A 20,994-nucleotide genomic window follows, 5' to 3' on the forward strand; every position below is an offset into this window, starting at 1 on the left:
ATTTTATTAAACTTGAATGAACACACGAACAAAACGAAAACGTGACGTCCCTGGTTACATAAACAAACCAACACGGAACAAGAAACCACAAATAATGAATGCCTAACGGCTACCTAAGTATGACTCCCAATCAGAGACAACGAGCTACAGCCGTCTCTGATTGGGAGCCACCCTGGCCAACATAGAATTACAACAACTAGAACATAAACAAATGAAAACTCACACCCTGGCTCAACATACTAGAGTCCCCAGAGCCAGGGCGTGACACACATATTCCCTATATAGAGCACAACTTTCGACCATTTCACACAATGACACAAACACAAAGTCCAATGAGTTTCCATGTTTCAGTTTTAATTTGACCCAGGTTATATGAACCGCAAGGGCTTGTTGTGGAGTTGTGGAATTTAACAAAAATGACATTTTATTTTCACAAACAAATACATACTGTAAGGAGAGAGGGAGGAATCTATTGAACCACGGTCGGTGGAGCATGAAAAGTGGAATAGAGGGATGAACAGATAAAGGAGGAGAGGAGAGAGAGTGAGGGGACGAGTGTGAAGATCCATTCTTCACGACTGTCACTTTATACATTAGCAGCAGGCAGATTTACAGACTATAGTTCTGTGTCACAAATGTCACCATATTCCCTATATGGTGCACACATTTTGACCAAGGCCTGTAGGACTCGAGTCAAAAGTAGTGCATTATATATGGAATATGGTGCCATTTGGGACACAAGCCTAGATATTGCACAAGGTAAACAAGTGCTATTCTCAATAAAAAATACATCACATTTAAGTCAATGATAAAATACATACTACAGGCATGTAGGCCCCATAACCTTAGTGCAGCATTTCCCAAACTCGGTCCTCGTTTTGGTTTTTGCCCTAACACTACACAGCTGATTCAAATGATAAAACTTGATATGATGTGTTGATTATTTGAATCAGCTGTGTACTGCTAGGGAAAAACTAAAATGTGCACCCCTTGGGGTCCAGAGGCCCGAGTTTGGGAAACACTGCCTTAGTGTGATGGATAAAGTGCCCTTTAGGTTCAGTGGTGTTAGAAGAAAGATCAGAAAATATAAAACTTGATGATGTGTTGATTATTTGAATCAGCTGTGTACTGCTAGGGAAAAACTAAAATGTGCACCCCTTGGGGTCCAGAGGCCCGAGTTTGGGAAACCCTGCCTTAGTGTGATGGATAAAGTGCCCTTTAGGTTCAGTGGTGTTAGAAGAAAGAGCAGAAAATAAACCTCTAAAAAAACTACATCACCCCAAATGGCACCCTATTCCCTATGTAGTGCACTACATTTGACCACGGCCCATAGGGGACAGACACACAACATTTTGTATTGTAAGAACTTGCTGCTCTTCTATCAGTGGCAATCACAGCCTTCTCTCACAGTTCAGCTTCATTTTTATGTGCTGTTCATTATTAATACTTATATTATTAGACGTAATACATATATATTTATAATAATGAAATAATTTCTCAATGTAAAAAAAAATGCATTTACAGCATTATGAACAGGGAGGGATAAGCATAACAATATTAATATCATAATTGTGACACATATCTCTCATATCAGACTAATTCACACAATTCTTCCCTTTTCCTCCCACCCAAGAGGGATTTTTAGTTTAAAGACGGAGAATACACTTGTAATTACTACGTAATTAAACGCAAACACAAGATACATTTTCATGCCGTTTGCTTTCATAGCACTACAATAAACACGTCATGATTTAACTAATATGGATTATCATTGTTTCCCACGGCCAGATTGACACATTTACACACATTTTTCCCCACACAAAATAGTAAACAATGTTTATCATCGGTACAAATATTGTCAGAAGTGTGTTTTCTGTAAGAGCGATAATAATAACAATATAAAAAATATAATAAAAATGATCCCATTACTTCTTGGCTTGCAAAAGAAGATACAAGATAGTACATGTAGTTGAGAAGAATCCCCACCGCTTGCTTCCTTGCCTCCCAGTGGATAGACCTTATTCTACAGACAGGTGGGTAGGCAGGTAGGTAGGTAGGCAGGACCAGGCAGGCATAGTAGTCAAACAGTGAGAGAGAGGTGAGCATTCAGACATGGCTAGGCTAATATCCTCATCAGTGAATCTGTGATTGGTTAGCATTCCTAAGGTTATCTGGTGGTGGTAGTACTTTAGTAGTACAGTAACCTAGAGAGGAGGAGTTGAGTAGTGATTCGATTCAGGATTCGAATCGATCAGTGATGCGATTCAATGCCGGATCCAGCAGGTTATCTTGGAGAGAGGAGTAGTAGTGATTTGATTAATCTCATACAGAATGCAGGAACAGGAACCAGCAGGCCATGCCCTCCACAGCACAGCAGAGTGACTGGCTGGGTGTCAAATACAACAACAGGAGAGATATTCATATTGAAATGCATCAGATCAGAGATTCCAGCACTGCAGATTTCAGAATTGGGTGCACTGTTTTGCATTGGCTGCACAGCACTGCACTGGCCCTGTTCCCTAGCACCTTGACATAGAAGGAGATGACAGACAGACATGGCTCATTGGCTCATGTCTCTGTAACTGTACAGTAGCCTTGGCGGTTGATCATGCACATACAACATTCTTGCACAGTCAGGTAGACCCCGCTACGGCCACTGTCTGCAGCTGTAGAATTACAGTTAGTCAGTTGTTTTTTTTACTGTTCTGTGGCAGTTGGTTTTTAAACGTTATGTTCTGTGGTTGGTGGTAAGTTTTCTCTGTAGTGGTGTTCAACCAAGATGGCTGGTTGTAGTTTTAGTCGACGCCCTCGAAGCCTTGAGCATTCTCCACAGCCATCAACAGCTTCTCTCGCAGGTCGTCAAATGACTCGTAGGTAGGCAGGTCTAGCCTGTTGAAGCTAGAGAAGAGAAACAGAATTTCCTCCCTCTGAGCATTTAAAAAAAATTGTTTTCCTACAAACTCTAAATAAATGTATAACATTAAATGCTACATTCATAGGAGGTGTTAGCAATCATAAAAAACATGTTTTACAATCATTTTCAGGCACACTCAAAAGTATTGTGTGAAATTAGGTGGCTAAAAGGTACGCACCAGGTGTGTGCTCTGGGCAGTTTGTCAGGTGTTCCCCACTGTTCAATTGTGAACAACTGAGGCCCATTGGAACCTGAGATGACATGGGAAAAGAGGTAATAAACATACAGTACTACAGTCTTTGGTCAATCCACACAGTTTGGGATTGAGACACAGAAGTTCCCAGAGGTATTATTCAGCTATAAAATACACTGCTGTTACTACACAACCCTATCCAAAAAGCTCCTACAGCTCTCCTAGCATACTGAGCTGTGCCAAAGCTCTGCAGAGGAAGCATATAGTGTTGTCTCTCACCATAGAGTTCAGCAAAGCCGTTCATGGGGACCCTGGATGTCCCGGTGACAAACTGAAGCAGACGGATCCTCTTCTCAGCATCCATCAGCAGCACAGCCTGCAGGGACACAGACAGACATAGACACAGACACACTCAAACAAATGAGTATGTTGTACAGAGCAGGCATGGCTATGGATTTCACTGAGATTACACAATGGTTATGATATGGAGTATTCTCATCCCTGGACTTTTCACAAATGTTGTTGTGTTACAGCCTGAATTTAAAATTGATTAAATTGAGAGTTTTTTGTCACTGGCCTACACACAATAACCCATAATGTCAAAGTGGAATTATGTTTTTCAAAATGTTTACAAATTAATTAAAAACGAAAATCTGAAATGTCTTGAGTCAGTAAGTATTCAACCCCTTTGTTATGGCACGCCTAAGTAAAAATGTTCTTAACAAGTCACATTAGTTGCACGGACTCTGTGTGCTATAATAGTGTTTGACATGATTTTTAAATGACTACCTCATCTCTGTACCTGTCGAGCAGTGAATTTCAAAGACAGATTCAACTACAAAGACCAGGGGAGGTTTTTCAATGCCTCACAAAGAAGGGCACCTATTGGTAGATGGGTACAAATGAAAAAAGCAGACATTGAATATCCATTTGAGCATAGTGGAGTTATTAATTACACTTTGAATTGTGTATCAATACACCCAGTCACTACAAATATACAGGCACCCTTCTTAACTCAGTTACCGCTCAGGGATTTCACCATGAGGCCAATGGTGACTTTAAAACAGAAACAGAGTTTAATGGCTGTGAAAACTGAGGATGTGTCAAGAGTGCTGTAGGTGGGTGTAGTGGTGGAATCAAGCGCAGGACACCGAAGTATAGTCCAAAAGACTTTAGTACTATTTCCAACAAGGAAAATACGAACACACTTGCCCGAAGGCGAAACTACGCACGAAGGCGACAAAAATAAAGGCGCACTAAACATGTGCGTAAATGCTCCAACGCAGTGGAGTGAAGCTCAACCGAGCGAAAATGCAATATACAAGCAACACACGACAGAAATAAATCAATCACACACAACACTAGACAAACACAACGAGAAACTTATAGGACACTAATTACGCTAAACGAGAACAGGTGTCACAACAAACAGACAAAAGCAAACGAACATGAAACATACAACGGAGGCAGCTAGTATTCCGGAGACAACGAACGCCGAAGCCTGCCCGAACAAGGAAGAGAGGCAGCCTCGGCCGAAACCGTGACAGGATGGATCAACAACATTGTAGTTACTTCACAATACAAACCTAATTGACAGAGTGAAAACAAGGGATCCTGTACAGAATAAAAATATTACAAAACATGCATCCTGTTTGCAACAAGGCATTAAAGTAATACTGCAAAAACTGTGGCAAAGCAACTCACTTTTTTTGGGTCCTGAATACAAAGTGTTATGTTTGGGGCAAATCCAATAGAACACATTATTGTGTACCACTCTCCATATTTTCAAGCATAGTGGTGGCTGCGTCATGTTATGGGTATGCTTGTAATCGTTAAGGACTGGGGAGTTTGTCATGATGAAAAAGAAACGGAATGGAGCTAAGCACAGGCAAAATATTAGAGGAAAACCTGGTTCAGTCTGCTTTCCACCATCCACTGGCAGATGAATTCACCTTTCAGCAGGACATTAACCTAAAACACAAGGCCAAATCTACACTGGAGTTGCTTACCAAGAAGACAGTGAATTTTCCTGGGTGGCCGAGTTACAGTTTTGACTTAAATCTACTTGACAATCTATGGCAAGACCTGAAAATGGTTGTCTAGCAATGATCAACAACCAATTTGACAGAGCTTGAAGAATTTAGAAAATAATATTGGGAAAATGTTGCACAATCCAGTTGTATTTCATTTTCAAAAAATGTGCTTTCTAAAAACATGTTTTCACTTTGTCATTAGGGGGTATTGTGTATAGATGTGTCACGAGTTGCTAAGCCAGAACCCAGAAGCAGACCAGGACAAGGTAAGTTGAAACGAAGGTGAGTGTTTATTACAAATTCAAGAGTGATGCTGAATAATCCAGGGAACAGAGCGGGCGGCGTTGATTAGTTGTTGGGGGTGCAGTGGTTGATCCCATCCTGGGTCGGCAGCCGCCGACCACCAGGCAGAGGTTGGATGAAGGTTCCGGACGGGTGACTGCAGATGGAACAAAACGGGGGTAAGTAAGCAACAAACCAACAAGGTGCAAAAACAACAAAACTAACGCTAGGCTCTAAGACTGATACTCTGGTAAACCTACTGTTCATGGCTAACGATCCGGCAGGGAATGGATGTTAGGCCAGAGCCTAAGAAGGGTGATGATCAGGACCAGGTGTGCAGATTGCTGATGGGATGCAGGTGCGGAAATCAAGAGAGCTCCCCGGAGCGTTCCCGAACCCTCGGGAAACTGGAGATCACGAACAGAAAAACTAGTCACCAGACAGGACCCGACTCAGACTGCCGGGATCGTTACAGTACCCCCCTCCGGCAACGCCACCGGGCGGACTCCCCGGAGCGCCAGGATGGAGGCGGTAGAAGTCACTGATGAGGTCAGCATCTAGGACCTGTCGCCGCGGAATCCAACTCCTCTCTTCAGGACCATACCCCTCCCAGTCCACGAGATACTGGAAACCCCGGCCCCGCCGTCTGGAATCCATGATGCGACGCACCGTGTAGGCAGGACCACCTCCGATCATCCGAGGAGGAGGAGGAGGAGGCGGAGGAGGCAACAGAGGACTGAGGAAAACAGGCTTGAGGCAGGAGACATGAAAGGTGGGATGGACTCTGAGCGTCCTCGGGAGTTTGAGTCGAACTGCCACCGGATTGATCACCTTCTCCACCACAAACGGACCAATGAACTTCGGTAACAACTTCCTAGACTCAGTCCGTAACGGAAGATCCCGTGTGGCCAACCAGACCCTATCTCCGATGGAATAGGTGGGAGCGGGGATCCGGCGACGATTCGCCTGGAGCTGATACCGGTCCGAAACTCTAAGGAGTGCCTTTCTGGCCCGATGCCAGGTCCGGTGGCAACGACGAATATGGGCCTGAACAGAAGGCACTGAGAGCTCCTTCTCCTGAGAAGGGAACAGGGGGAGGTTGGTAGCCATACAGGCACTGGAAGGGAGACATCCCAGTGGCAGATGTAGGGAGAGTATTGTGGGCATACTCAACCCAAGGCAACTGAGAGACCCAGGAGGTGGGGTTGGAAGAGACCAGGCAGCGTAGCGTGGATTCCATCTTCTGGTTGGCTCTCTCCGCCTGACCATTGGATTGGGGGTGAAAACCAGATGTGAGACTGACTGTAGCTCCAATGGCCAAACAGAAGGACTTCCAGACAGCAGAGGTAAACTGAGGGCCACGGTCGGAAACGATATCACTGGGCAAACCGTGGACCCTGAAAACCTCCCTAACCAGGATCTCGGACGTCTCCGAGGCAGAGGGAAGCTTGGCAATTGGCACAAAGTGGGCGAACTTGCTGAATCTGTCCACGATAGTCAGAACGACCGTGTTCCCCTCAGAAGCCGGGCAACCCAGTGACGAAGTCCAGGGCCAGATGCGACCATGGTCGCCGGGGAATAGGAAGGGGGTGAAGTAGTCCAGAGCTGGGCCGATTGGTACTCTTATTCTGCGCACACACTGGACAGGCAGCAACAAAACCCCGAGTATCCTCGGCCATGGCAGGCCACCAAAAACGTCTGCGAAGAAACGCCATTGTCCGAGCCACGCCAGGGTGACAAGCCATCTTGCTGGCGTGGGACCATTTGAGGACAGCAGGACGAACCGAATCAGGCACAAACAACCGACCGGGTGGACCGTTACCGGGACCGGGCTGAGTCCGAAGGGCCGCCAGCACCTCCTCCTCAATCTTCCACATAACTGCTCCCACGACGCAGTTCCGGGGGAGAATTGTCTCGGTCTTGGACCCACTCTCCTCCGTCTTGGAGAACATCCGGGACAAGGCGTCCGCCTTGCCGTTCTTAGATCCAGGTCGGAACGTCAGGGAAAACTTGAATCGTCCGAAAAACAACGCCCACCTGGCCTGACGGGAGTTGAGACGTTTAGCCGATTGCACGTAAGCAAGATTCTTGTGGTCAGTCCAGACAATAAACGGTTGCTCCGCCCCTCCAACCAGTGGCGCCACTCCTCCAAGGCAAGTTTCACCGCGAGAAGCTCCCGGTTACCCACATCGTAATTCCTCTCCGCAGGCGAAAGGCGACGAGAGTAGTAGGCGCAGGGATGGAGTTTACTGTCCGTGGAGCATCGCTGCGACAGGATGGCGCCAACTCCCACATCAGACGCGTCCACTTCAACGACGAACTGACGGGCCGTGTCCGGTTGAGAGAGAATCGGTGCGTTGGTGAATCGCCTCTTCAAATCCAGAAACGCTCGATCCGCCTCCGGATTCCACTTGAAGGTCCTGATACTGGAAGTCAAGGCAGTTAACGGAGCGGCCACACGGCTGTAATCCCGGATGAATCTGCGGTAGAAATTCGCAAACCCCAAAAATCTCTGGAGCTGCAATCTCGTACCGGGCTGGGCCCATTCCAGAACCGCTCTAACCTTCTCCTGGTCCATCCTAATCTCTCCCCTGGAGATGATGTACCCGAGAAAGGATGTCGTGTGGGCGTGAAACTCGCACTTCTCGGCCTTCACGAACAGGCGATTCTCCAACAATCGCTGCAGAACCTGCCGGACATGCTGGACGTGGTCGGAAGGTTCCTTCGAGAAGATCAGAATGTCATCCAGGTAAACAAACACAAAGAGACCGATCATATCTCTCAGGACGTCGTTCACCATACTCTGGAATACCGCTGGAGCATTGGTCAGTCCAAACGGCATCACCTGATACTCGAAGTGACCCATCGGTGTATTGAAACCCGTCAACCACTCGTCCCCCTCTCTGATCCGGACCATGTGATACGCATTGCGTAGGTCTAGCTTGGTGAACACCGTAGCACCCTGTAAGGAGTCGAAGGCAGAACTCATCAAGGGCAGGGGATACTTGTTCTTGACCGTGATGTCATTCAACCCCCGATAATCAATACACGGTCGAAGAGAGCCATCCTTCTTACCCACAAAGAAGAATCCTGCCCCCAGGGGGTGATGACGAGGGACGAACGAGACCAGCAGCTAGGGACTCCTTGATGTAGGTCTCCAAAGCCTCACGTTCAGGTCGGGAGATACTGTATAACCTTCCCTTGGGGTAGACAGCTCCAGGGAACAGGTTGATGGCACAATCATATGGTCGGTGGGGGAGGGAGTGACAGAGCCTTCTGCTTACTGAACACTTCCCCCAAATCGTGATATGTCTCGGGAACCAGGGACAAATCTGGGGGTTTAGCCTCAATCACCTGACTGGGAACCGAATGGGGGCAGGCAGTCTTGAGACAGTTAGCATGACAATCAAGGCTCCAACTCGTTACCTTGCCCGTCACCCAATCGAACGTGGGATTGTGTTCCTTCAGCCAGGGGTATCCAAGGACCAGAGGAACATGGGAAGACGGCAGAATGAAGAATGAAATCATCTCAGAATGATTCCCCGACAACCGCATCTTAACCGGTTCAGTCCTCATCGTGATACGTGCCAGACTACTGCCGTTCAGAGTGGTAGCTTCAATGGCTTCCGGCAATTGCTCCTTGGAAAGCCCCAGCTGTTCCACCAACTTCGGCATCTAGAAAGCTTCCATCGGCACCTGAATCGATAAAAGCGTTAATCGCTAAGCTCTGATTCCTGTTCATAAGGGTAGCCGGGAAACGGGGTCTGACAGAGGTATTGAGAGGTCGAAACTGGCTCGCTAAAAGTCCTCCCAACTTTAGCGAGCCGCGCAGTTTGACGGACCCGACTGGAACCTGAGAAGCTGATCGGTTGGACGGAACCCATTGCTTCTCCCTCCTTCGCTCTCGGACTCGATTATCCACCCGAATAGACAAGGCTACCAAGCTGTCCAGGTCACTAGGCTCCGGATAGGAGATCAACTCATCCTTGAGCTGCTCCGACAGACCCTGGTAAAAGGCCGCTTGCAGAGCCTCCTCATTCCACCCACTCTCCACAGCCAACGTCTTGAACTCGATCACGAAGTCGGCCACGCTGCGAGTTCCTTGGCGAAGCGAAAACAGGCGCCTAGCTGCGTCCCTCCCTCGGACGGAATGGTCGAAGAGCTTCCTCATCTCGGCCGTGAACCCCTGGTATGAAGCCATGCAGGGATCCTGTCGTTCCCAAACGGCTGAAGCCCACTCCAGCGCTCGACCACGCAGCAACTCAATCACAAAGGCTATCCTAGCCTTGTCTGTGGCATAAGAGTAGGGCTGTAGATCGAACACTAATCCACACTGCATAAGGAAGGAACGGCATCTTCCCAGCTCCCCCTCATATTTATCCGGCGTCGGAACCTTGGGCTCACGGAAGGACACAGCTTCAGAAGCGGCAGGCGAGATGGGTGAAACCGGTAGTGGATCCTCCACCGGACACTTGCGTTGGTTCTGGACCTCCGTCAGACCGGTAGAAAGGTTCCGAACTGACAACGCGATCTCCTGTAGTACCGTGCTATGATGGCCCAACATCTTCTCCTGCTGGGTAATGGCATGGCGAACAGAGTCCAGGTCCGCTGGGTTCATTACTGGCCGGATCGTTCTGTCACGAGTTGCTAAGCCAGAACCCAGAAGCAGACCAGGACAAGGTAAGTTGAAACGAAGGTGAGTGTTTATTACAAATTCAAGAGTGATGCTGAATAATCCAGGGAACAGAGCGGGCGGCGTTGATTAGTTGTTGGGGGGTGCAGTGGTTGATCCCATCCTGGGTCGGCAGCCGCCGACCACCAGGCAGAGGTTGGATGAAGGTTCCGGACGGGTGACTGCAGATGGAACAAAACGGGGGTAAGTAAGCAACAAACCAACAAGGTGCAAAAACAACAAAACTAACGCTAGGCTCTAAGACTGATACTCTGGTAAACCTACTGTTCATGGCTAACGATCCGGCAGGGAATGGATGTTAGGCCAGAGCCTAAGAAGGGTGATGATCAGGACCAGGTGTGCAGATTGCTGATGGGATGCAGGTGCGGAAATCAAGAGAGCTCCCCGGAGCGTTCCCGAACCCTCGGGAAACTGGAGATCACGAACAGAAAAACTAGTCACCAGACAGGACCCGACTCAGACTGCCGGGATCGTTACAAGATGGGTGAGATAAAACCCCTATTTAATCCATTTTGACTTCAGGCTGTCTGTAACACAACAAAATGTGGAATAAGTCAAGGGTTAGGACGTTATAATTATTATAGGTTTAGGACAGTAGAACTACAACAGCGAATGAGACAAACATGGTTCTAAAGACAGTAGCCAATAAATACAATATGCCAATAGCTCAGATGGACCCGAGGGGAGGGGGACAACATGACAAGAAAGGACAGACAGAAGCTGTTTAAACCGGTCTCTTTTTCTGAATCAGCTCATCTGACCCCGTGTGTGTGCATGCACGCCTCTGCATGTGTCTGTGCCTGCGTACGTGCATGCAGTGTGTGCGTGCGTGTATGGTGAAAGTGCTCCTGGCCCCAGACAGAGAGCGACAGGGCTGATAACCAGGGCCAGTGCAACTCTGGCCTACTCTTTCATCAGAGCAAACATGTCTGTTTTAAACCAAAGAGACTTTGATCTTCAAACGCTGTACAGGTTTTGGCCCCAAAATCATTTACTACCAACTGAGTAATAAATTATGTTGTATGTAGTTTTTGTTGTATCATGTAACTTACAGGCTGTGGAAATTATTTTCCTCTATGATTTATCTCATTAATGATTGAGAACAACAATGACTGGTGGTCTGAGTAGTTCAGTATTTTTCCTGCAGGATGTTAACACACACACACACCCACAGCACACACACACACACACACACACACACACACACACACACACACACACACACACACACACACACACACACACAGAGCCTATCGTAGGACAGAGTCACACAGATAGTGTTTCATTTTAGATTGATGGTAACCTTTCACACACACTGCTGTGCTAAACAGATGTAGCAGGCTGGTTGGGAAAGAGGGGAGGGAAAGAAGGAGGGTGGGAGACAGGGAGGGATAGATAGAAGTGTCATTCCACGAAATGAGTCCCTTTTGTGTCCGTTTGATATTTAAAGTAGAAATTGTGCACCAATATTGGATTTTAAAAGGCTGTTATATTAAATTATGCCCTTTAACAACATGGAAAATTCAAAAAAAAAATAATACACATACACACACACACACACACACACACATATACATACACACACACACACACACACACATATACAGTGGGGAAAAAAAGTATTTAGTCAGCCACCAATTGTGCAAGTTCTCCCACTTAAAAATATGAGAGAGGCCTGTAATTTTCATCATAGGTACACGTCAACTATGACAGAGAAAATGAGATTTTTTTTTCCAGAAAATCACATTGTATGATTTTTTATGAATTTATTTGCAAATTATGGTGGAAAATAAGTATTTGGTCAATAACAAAAGTTTCTCAATACTTTGTTATATACCCTTTGTTGGCAATGACACAGGTCAAACGTTTTCTGTAAGTCTTCACAAGGTTTTCACACACTGTTGCTGGTATTTTGGCCCATTCCTCCATGCAGATCTCCTCTAGAGCAGTGATGTTTTGGGGCTGTCGCTGGGCAATACGGACTTTCAACTCCCGCCAAAGATTTTCTATGGGGTTGAGATCTGGAGACTGGCTAGGCCACTCCAGGACCTTGAAATGCTTCTTACGAAGCCACTCCTTCGTTGCCCGGGCGGTGTGTTTGGGATCATTGTCATGCTGAAAGACCCAGCCACGTTTCATCTTCAATGCCCTTGCTGATGGAAGGAGGTTTTCACTCAAAATCTCATGATACATGGCCCCATTCATTCTTTCCTTTACACGGATCAGTCGTCCTGGTCCCTTTGCAGAAAAAACAGCCCCAAAGCATGATGTTTCCACCCCCATGCTTCACAGTAGGTATGGTGTTCTTTGGATGCAACTCAGCATTCTTTGTCCTCCAAACACGACGAGTTGAGTTTTTACCAAAAAGTTATATTTTGGTTTCATCTGACATTCTCCCAACCTCTTCTGGATCATCCAAATGCACTCTAGCAAACTTCAGACGGGCCTGGACATGTACTGGCTTAAGCAGGGGGACACGTCTTGCACTGCAGGATTTGAGTCCCTGGCAGCGTAGTGTGTTACTGATGGTAGGCTTTGTTACTTTGGTCCCAGCTCTCTGCAGGTCATTCACTAGGTCCCCCCGTGTGGTTCTGGGATTTTTGCTCACCGTTCTTGTGATCATTTTGACCCCACAGGGTGAGATCTTGCGTGGAGCCCCAGATCGAGGGAGATTATCAGTGGTCTTGTATGTCTTCCATTTCCTAATAATTGCTCCCACAGTTGATTTCTTCAAACCAAGCTGCTTACCTATTGCAGATTCAGTCTTCCCAGCCTGGTGCAGGTCTACAATTTTGTTTCTGGTGTCCTTTGACAGCTCTTTGGTCTTGGCCATAGTGGAGTTTGGAGTGTGACTGTTTGAGGTTGTGGACAGGTGTCTTTTATACTGATAACAAGTTCAAACAAGTGCCATTAATACAGGTAACAAGTGGAGGACAGAGGAGCCTCTTAAAGAAGAAGTTACAGGTCTGTGAGAGCCAGAAATCTTGCTTGTTTGTAGGTGACCAAATACTTATTTTCCACCATAATTTGCAAATAAATTCATTAAAAATCCTACAATGTGATTTTCTGGATTTTTTTTTCTCATTCTGTCTGTCATAGTTGACGTGTACCTATGATGAAAATTACAGGCCTCTCTCATCTTTTAAAGTGGGAGAACTTGCACAATTGGTGGCTGACTAAATACTTTTTTGCCCCACTGTATATACATACATACATACATCCATACACACACACATATCCTTTTTAAAATTATATTTCCCTTCATTCTCCCGAGTGGCGCAGTGGTCTAAGGCACTGCATCGGAGTGCTAGCTGTGCCACTAGAGATCCTGGTTCGAATCCAGGCTCTGTCGTAGCCGGCCGCGACCGGGAGACCCATGGGGCGGCGCACAATTGGTCCAGGGTAGGGGAGGGAATGGCCGGCAGGGATGTAGCTCAGTTGGTAGAGCATGGCGTTTGCAACGCCAGGGTTGTGGGTTCGATTCCCACGGGTATGAAAAATTGTATGCACTAACTGTATGAAAAATTGTATGCACTAACTGTAAGTCGCTCTGGATAAGAGCGTCTGCTAAATGACTAAAATGTAAATGTAATTACTTTCCAACCCCACCACCCCTTCCCCAATTGGAGTAAACTAGTGAACAACAACGCTTAGGCCTCTACTTCCCGCCCATAAATACTATATACATTTTATGGACACAGTCAAATTCTACAATAATTATATTTTATTTGTTTTTACTCCTGAACTTCCTCCGATCATTTTCATAATGTCCATCTGGTTTGCTTCTATTTGCCATATTTTTCTAACTGTGTTCTTTCACAAAAGCTCTCAACCTATAACCTATATACTTATTATGGACACAGTATGCTTTACATTAGTTATCTTGTTGTAATTAGTTGTTGTTATTAGTCCCATCCTTCAGCTCCATTCAACACCTCTCATCTATCTCGTAACACCATCCATATTGGATTTCTATTTGCCATATATTTTTCAACTGTACTGTGATGTTTTACAAAAGTTCTGAACCTTTCTATTCTCATTGTTTCTACAGATCGTAAATTGAATATAAACATTTTTGCTAAAAGTATTATTACATTATTGATCGATTGACTATGACTTTTCAGATCACCCAGTAGTGCTATCTGCAGGGTTAGCTCCAGGTAAATATTGCAATCCTTTAGCCATTTCTGGCCAAAAACAAGCTACAAATGGACAGTACCAAAACAAATGATCTAATGATTCTGTCTCTTCGCAGCAAAATCTGCAGAGCTGGGAAGATTGTATCCCCCATATAAATAACATTCTATTGGTAGCATGAATTTTATATAATAATTTAAATTGAAACATTTAAAGTTTTGAATCTGCCGTTGTTTTGCGTATCAATTCATAAACACTATGCCATGGAATCGGTACGTCAAAAATCTCATTCCAACTATTTTGCAATCTATATGGGCGGCTGTCAATCCTTTGGTCCTTAAATGAAACTGGTATACTTTTTTATTTATCACAAATTTCTTTAACCAATTATATTATTTAATGCAAGGCCGACAGACAAGTTCCTTACTTTTTCCCCCTTCCACTTTCCGCTTCCATTTTTGCGGTAATGCTGCAATTATTTGGTTCTAATTTTGGGTAGAGCAGACATTTCCATATGTTTTTGTTAGCTGCATGTGCGACATAACTCACCCAGTCCTACCGATAATATAATTTACGAAGATTATACAATTTTTAAACATTTTGTAAATTTTTTTTGGGTTTTTATCAATTAGTATATTTGAGTTTAACCACAATATTTGTTGCATTATTTGTTCTGTCGTTTCTGGAGGATTAAATTGAAATTGCAACCAACTTTCTATGGCTTGTTTTAGAAATAGTGATATTTGGGAGATTATTTCCTTTTCAAATAACTTAAAGTGAGAGGTTGTAATCTGAATAAAGGGAAAAAGGCCATTCTTGAACATTGGGTGAGACAATCTTACTAATTTGCTAGAGAACCAGTTCGGATTTAAGTATAACTTTTGTATGACTGAAGCTTTTAGTGATAGGTCTAATGATTTAATATTTAATAATTTCTGTCCTCCGAATTCATATTCATTATATAAATAGGCCCGTTTAATTTTGTCTGGCTTGCCGTTCCAAATAAAATTTAATGTTTTTTTCTCATATAATTTAAAAAACTGTTCGCTAGGCGTAGGCAAGACCATAAGCAAATAGGTAAACTGGGATAATACTAAAGAGTTAAATCAGGCTGATTTTTTCACAAATTGACAGGTATCCATTGTAGCAAGATCTTATCTATTTTTGCTAACTTTTATTAAAATGTATTGGAGTGAGATCATTTATTTCATTTGGGATATGTATTCCGAGTATATCCACATCACCATCAGACTATTTTATTGGTAAACTACATGGTAATGTAAAATTTATATTTTTTTGTGATCCAATACATAATATAGTACATTTATCATAATTTGGTTGTAATCCAGATAGGTTAGAAAATGTATCTAGATCCTCTATGAGGCTGTGGAGGGATTCAAGTTGTGGATTTAAAAGAAAATATGAATCATCAGCGTACAATGACACCTTTGTTTTTAAGCCCTGTATTTCTAATCCCTTGATATTATTGTTGGATCTGATTTTAATAGCTAACATCTCGATGGCAATAATATGACTAAAGAATTGCTAAAGTGCTAAAGTTCTGCATTTTGACTTCTCTGAAGATTTGAACCCACTTAACCCCAAATTATCTCCATCATTGTACAGCCCTAGTTATTTTGTTGCATCTGAAGAATATTATTTATTTCAAGTAATTATGGAGAGTTAAAAATGTACTGGGGGTGGGGGGGCTGGTCCAACTAGAGGTGTCATAAAGAAAATGCACCCGCCCTCCCTAATGTAAAATATATTTTGACATGACCCTCCCCTTGTACCTATCACCCTCATAGAATTAACTCAAAATAATGTTTATGACCCACAAATAACAATAACTGTAGCGACCCTGTGTTTATAAAACGTGGACAAAACTTTGCCACTTCAGCATGCTTTTGTGGCACAGTCGATGCCACGCAGGGCAACGGGCCAGAAGGTTGAGGGTTTGCCAACCACCACAGACGAGCTAACTCTCGCTGCCGGTTTCATTACACTACGAGAGAGCCGGCTGCTCAGAGCCGGCTGCAGACAATGATCAGTGGAAATGGAAATGGAAGTGGAAATCAGATTTTCAACAGTTTGATGCTAACTTTCCAACAACAGGTTTCTGTGCCAATGCACCACACAATCAATAAGCAAAGCATACCGACTCGGGCACTTCGACATTATGGTTTGAGTTATCACATTGATTTTGCTAGTGACTCTCACTCAGATAGCATATTAATATGACAAAAGTTGTAGAATTTCAGGAAATGAAGTATAAAACTAATAATACACTAAAATGTTTTGACTGTGAGGTGGGGGGGGGCTCCCAACCAAATCATGCCTGGGGCTGCTACAGTTTGGATGCTGGAATTACATTTTGGATGAAAGTAAGCAAGTTAGTCTATAGGAGACTTTTGAAGAAGCCTAATCAGATTGGTTGTGTTTATGCCACACATAAAATGTAATACGTTTTAAAAGTGAAATGACACATATTTAGGCTATATTGAAGCTTTTGGTTCTAGGTGCGCAAGGAATAGCCGCTTAGATTGGAGGAGGTAAGGCTTTCCTGAATATTTGGGCCTGCTGGGAGCATATGTGGGCACATTATTATAGGATGACTTGGGAGAATGATGATCCACAACAGACAGTGCAGCTTTGAATGATTTTATGTGTGGTATGATGCTAGTTAGCCTATTGCAGATCTGGACAAGCGATCCACCTACCATTATTGTCATTATGAATGGTGGATAGAGGGCAGGATAGACAGTTAGACTGGTAGACTATATTGACCTGTGGTATAGTTAGTGTGCAGAGAAGTGTAGTGCATAAGGGAAGGACCAAAACACCTTGATATAGGTGAGGCAAACAGATGAGGAAATGTGGCTAGGATGGAAGAAATGATATATTAAAACCTGCAAAAGAGCAAATGTATACCAGGGAAAATAACGCACTATACCATCCCCTGTGCCAAATAAAAAACCACACAACCCTCCCCAAAGCAAAAAAAACAACAGTTAGACAACCCTCCCCTATTTTGGAACCCACCCCGCCAACCCAGTAAATTTAAAACTATCCCTTAGTGATTCATTTTAAGGTTAAAAAAAAACATGTCCCTCATTTTAAGGTCAACCCCATTACGTGAACTGAATTCTCATTTTAATATGGTGAAACTATTCCTTTTTTTGTAAAAAAAAATATCAAAAGAAACATTGAAGAACTAATAGTCAAAGCATAGCGTAAAAGCAGGTGAGCTGGTTCTACTCTTTTTGACCATTGTCTTCTGTTTTGTGGTGTTAAGCTGAGTGGGTCGAGCATAACACATCAACCCTGTTACCCATAGATAGACAGGCTAGAAATGTTTTAACACTTACAAATGTTTTGTGAAGCTTGCATTCAATTGCCCCTCCCTGTTGCACACAACAAGCTTCCATCCCCGTCACAAGAGGATTTATAGCTGTAGCGGTCAACCCTGTTACAGTCAACCCTGTTACTTTATTTGGCACTTACTATAGTACTTTGTTTATATAACCTCTTGAGATGGGAAACATGTTTTTAATTAAGTTGAACATGTGCTCATCATGACAATGTTAAAATTAGGTGACATAAAAAAAAAAATCCCCCCACCAAGTTACAAAACCTCTCATTTTGTGGAACGACCCAGAAGGAGAAAGAGACAGAAAGAGGGAGCGAGGCCTGTCTTACTTTCCAGAACCACTGGATGACTGGGTGGTTGGGGCAGTATCCGTTCTTGTAGACTGTGTGTTGTCTCCAGTCATTCACATCCACATCACCTAGACCACACATCAACAGCTGGGGAAGACACACAGAGAGAAAACACCAATATAATAAGACTACTTTCACTATCACTCACATACAGAAATGATAGAGCCCAGAATAATATTTTCTAGAGGACATAGGTATTAATAATCATCATCCTTCTGGGTTTCTAAACATCCAAAAACAGTGCCCTTAGACAACAGAGACAGAGAAAACGAAACCCATGGCTCCCTTGGCCTAAAGACACAGACAGACAGAAACTTTGCCTACAGACACACTGAAACAAGTGTGGGCTTTATCTGCCATAGACACAGATTAGAGCAGGAATGTGAAGGTTAAACTCAACCATGTAGTGTTGCCACAATCATTAATTACACAGTTTTTTTGTTACGGCGATACTATATTTCCTACAGTGACTCTCAATCTATTTATTGGTGTGAAAATATTCGAAAATGTTGTTTTCAGATCCACCAGTTAACAGAGTGACAAATCATTGTACCAATGAACAGTGTGAGGAAAACAATGGAATGAACAATACTGTACCTCTAGCTCGTTTTCATCAAATATCTTGATGAGGTCGATGAGAATGAGTTCAGTGAATCCCTGTTGTACAAAAGAGTGGGAAATACAATCAGTAATCACATACAGGTAACTGCCAAAATAAAGGAAACACCAACATAAAGTGTCTTAATAGGGCGTTGGGCCACCATGAGCCAGAACAGCTTGAATGCACCTTGGCATCGATTCTACGAATGTCTGGAACTCCACAAGAAATTCCATCATTTGGTGTTTTGTTGATGGTGGTGGAAAAAGCTGTCTCAAGCGCCGCTCCAGAATCTCCCATAGGCGTTCAATTGGGGCTGAGATGACCATGGCATTTGGTTTACATAGTTTTCATGCTCAACCATTCAGTGACCACTCATGCCCTGTGGATAGGGGCATTGTTGTAATCCTATGGAGGCATAGCCATGGTAGACAAACTAACGGCCAAAATAATGGCCTGCCATCATTTTTATACATGACCCTAAGCATGACGGGATGTTAATTGCTTAATTAAGTCAGGAACCACACCTGAATGGAATCACCTGCTTTCAATATACATTGTATCCCTCATTTACTCAAGCGTGTCTATTATTTTGGCAGTTACCTGTACTACCCAATGTAGAACAGCTATTTGAGTCATTACAGGCAAGATTTACTGAAACTTTTCAGCTGCTAATGACTTTCTGTTGAACAAAAAATGGGTGTCTAGAAGTTATCTACAGTAAGATGGGTATATAAAACCAAAAAACTAATGAAAGTATTTCCAAAGATGGGCTTAACACTTCAATACAAGGCCTGTGTTGACCTATTGGTCTGGGTGCAAAGCCTTGTGCTTTACTGCCCCCAAGTGGCCATGGTTGTTACTGCCATAGAATAATAAAAAATATGACGCATCTCTATGGTACTACACACTCACCTCCAAGAAGGCGTTCATCTGTTTCTGAACCCGGTTCACAAACCGCCACTGGATGACAAGGCTGTTAGGAGGCAGAACATATAATTAGTGCAAACCTATATAATAGTTGATATACTGTAACAATGGAGTAATATCATATCATGACATAGCCATTATCTACAAAGACTTCTAATGCATGTATTTTTAATACCAAGAAATTACAAATACACTGGAATATTGAGTCTTGAATAAGATTATTATAATACCCCAAGGGATGTAACTAAATTATAGGGCATTACATTTAACACTGTGTGTGATTCAATATGAAAGATGTGTTAACTTACTCTATGTATTCCATTTTGTTGTCATTGGTGACCACCATATCACTACCACTGGGTTTCAGATACACCTGGTACGTTTGTCCAAAGTTATCCTCATCGATACAGAATCGCAGGTCGAGCTCAGTAGGATCATTCTCCAAGATCCACTTCAGAGAGTTGTAGTATTCACTGTCCTACAGGGTTAGAGTGTTAGGGAACGAAATTACATATAGAACACGTCTAATTGCCTTTATAATAATAATAATATGCCATTTAGCAGACGCTTTTATCCAAAGCGACTTACAGTCATGCGTGCATAAATTTTTTGTGTATGGGTGGTCCCGGGGATCGAACCCACTACCTTGGCGTTACAAGCGCCGTGCTCTACCAGCTGAGCTACAGAGGACCACCCTTTGAGTTTCAAGTCTTAAGTCTGACACCCCTGAATCTGTATGCTTCGGGAGCAGTCTGTACGAACTGGACAACTGCTTAAAGAGATGCGACAGCGGTATTTTGTATACTTTTAAGCCAGTAGTGTACAACGTCACAACCTCATTGGACAATCCTGGGTCGACCTGATCCTGCACAGTTACAGAGTTTAATGGCTGTGATAGGAGAAAATGGATCAACAACATTGTAGTTGACAGAGTGAAAAGAAAGAAGTCTCTACAGAATAAAAAATATTCAAAAACAAGCATTCTGTTTACAATAAGGCACTAAAGTAATACTGCAAAAAATATGTCAAAGAAATTCACTTTTTGTCCTGAATACAAAGCATTATGTTTGGGGCAAATCCAACACATCACTGTGTACCACTGTTCATATTTTCAAGCATGGTGGTGGCTGCATTATGTTATGGATATGCTCATCATTGGCAAGGGAGTTTTTTAGGATAAAAATAAACAGAATATAGCTAAGCACAGGCAAAATCCTAGAGGAAAACCTGGTTTAGTCTGCTTTCCAACAGACACTGGGAGATAAATTCACCTTTCAGCAGGACAATAACCTACAACTCAAGGCCAAATATACACTGGAGTTGCTTACCAAGATGACATTGAATGTTCCTGAGTGGCCTAGTTAGAGTTTTGACTTAAATCGACTTGAAAATGTATGGCAATGCTCAACAATCAACTTGACAGAGCTTGGTCCAAACACACCAAGACAGTCGTGAAGAGGGCACGACAAAGCCTATTCCCCCTCAGGAGACTAA

At 43.7% G+C, this 20,994-nt stretch overlaps 1 protein-coding gene across 3 annotated transcripts in view; it reads right to left on the reverse strand.

Moving 5' to 3' along the window:
- Positions 1 to 950: 950 nt before the first annotated feature.
- Positions 951 to 20,994, reverse strand: part of LOC121582732 (E3 ubiquitin-protein ligase NEDD4-like) — a 120,781-nt gene continuing 100,737 nt past the window's right edge. For all 3 annotated transcript variants that reach the window (XM_041898791.1, XM_041898792.1, XM_041898793.2), the window contains 7 exons: positions 19,809 to 19,978; positions 19,486 to 19,546; positions 18,570 to 18,629; positions 17,952 to 18,059; positions 3,387 to 3,483; positions 3,093 to 3,165; positions 951 to 2,898 (listed from right to left, as the gene is read on the reverse strand). In XM_041898791.1, the coding sequence (XP_041754725.1) occupies positions 2,796 to 2,898; positions 3,093 to 3,165; positions 3,387 to 3,483; positions 17,952 to 18,059; positions 18,570 to 18,629; positions 19,486 to 19,546; positions 19,809 to 19,978 (672 nt within the window). In that variant the 3' untranslated portion in view covers positions 951 to 2,795. The remainder of the gene's footprint in view (positions 2,899 to 3,092; positions 3,166 to 3,386; positions 3,484 to 17,951; positions 18,060 to 18,569; positions 18,630 to 19,485; positions 19,547 to 19,808; positions 19,979 to 20,994) is intronic.

The sequence above is a fragment of the Coregonus clupeaformis genome, chromosome 15, assembly GCF_020615455.1.
Source record: "Coregonus clupeaformis isolate EN_2021a chromosome 15, ASM2061545v1, whole genome shotgun sequence".
In the NCBI taxonomy this organism is placed as follows: domain Eukaryota; kingdom Metazoa; phylum Chordata; class Actinopteri; order Salmoniformes; family Salmonidae; genus Coregonus; species Coregonus clupeaformis.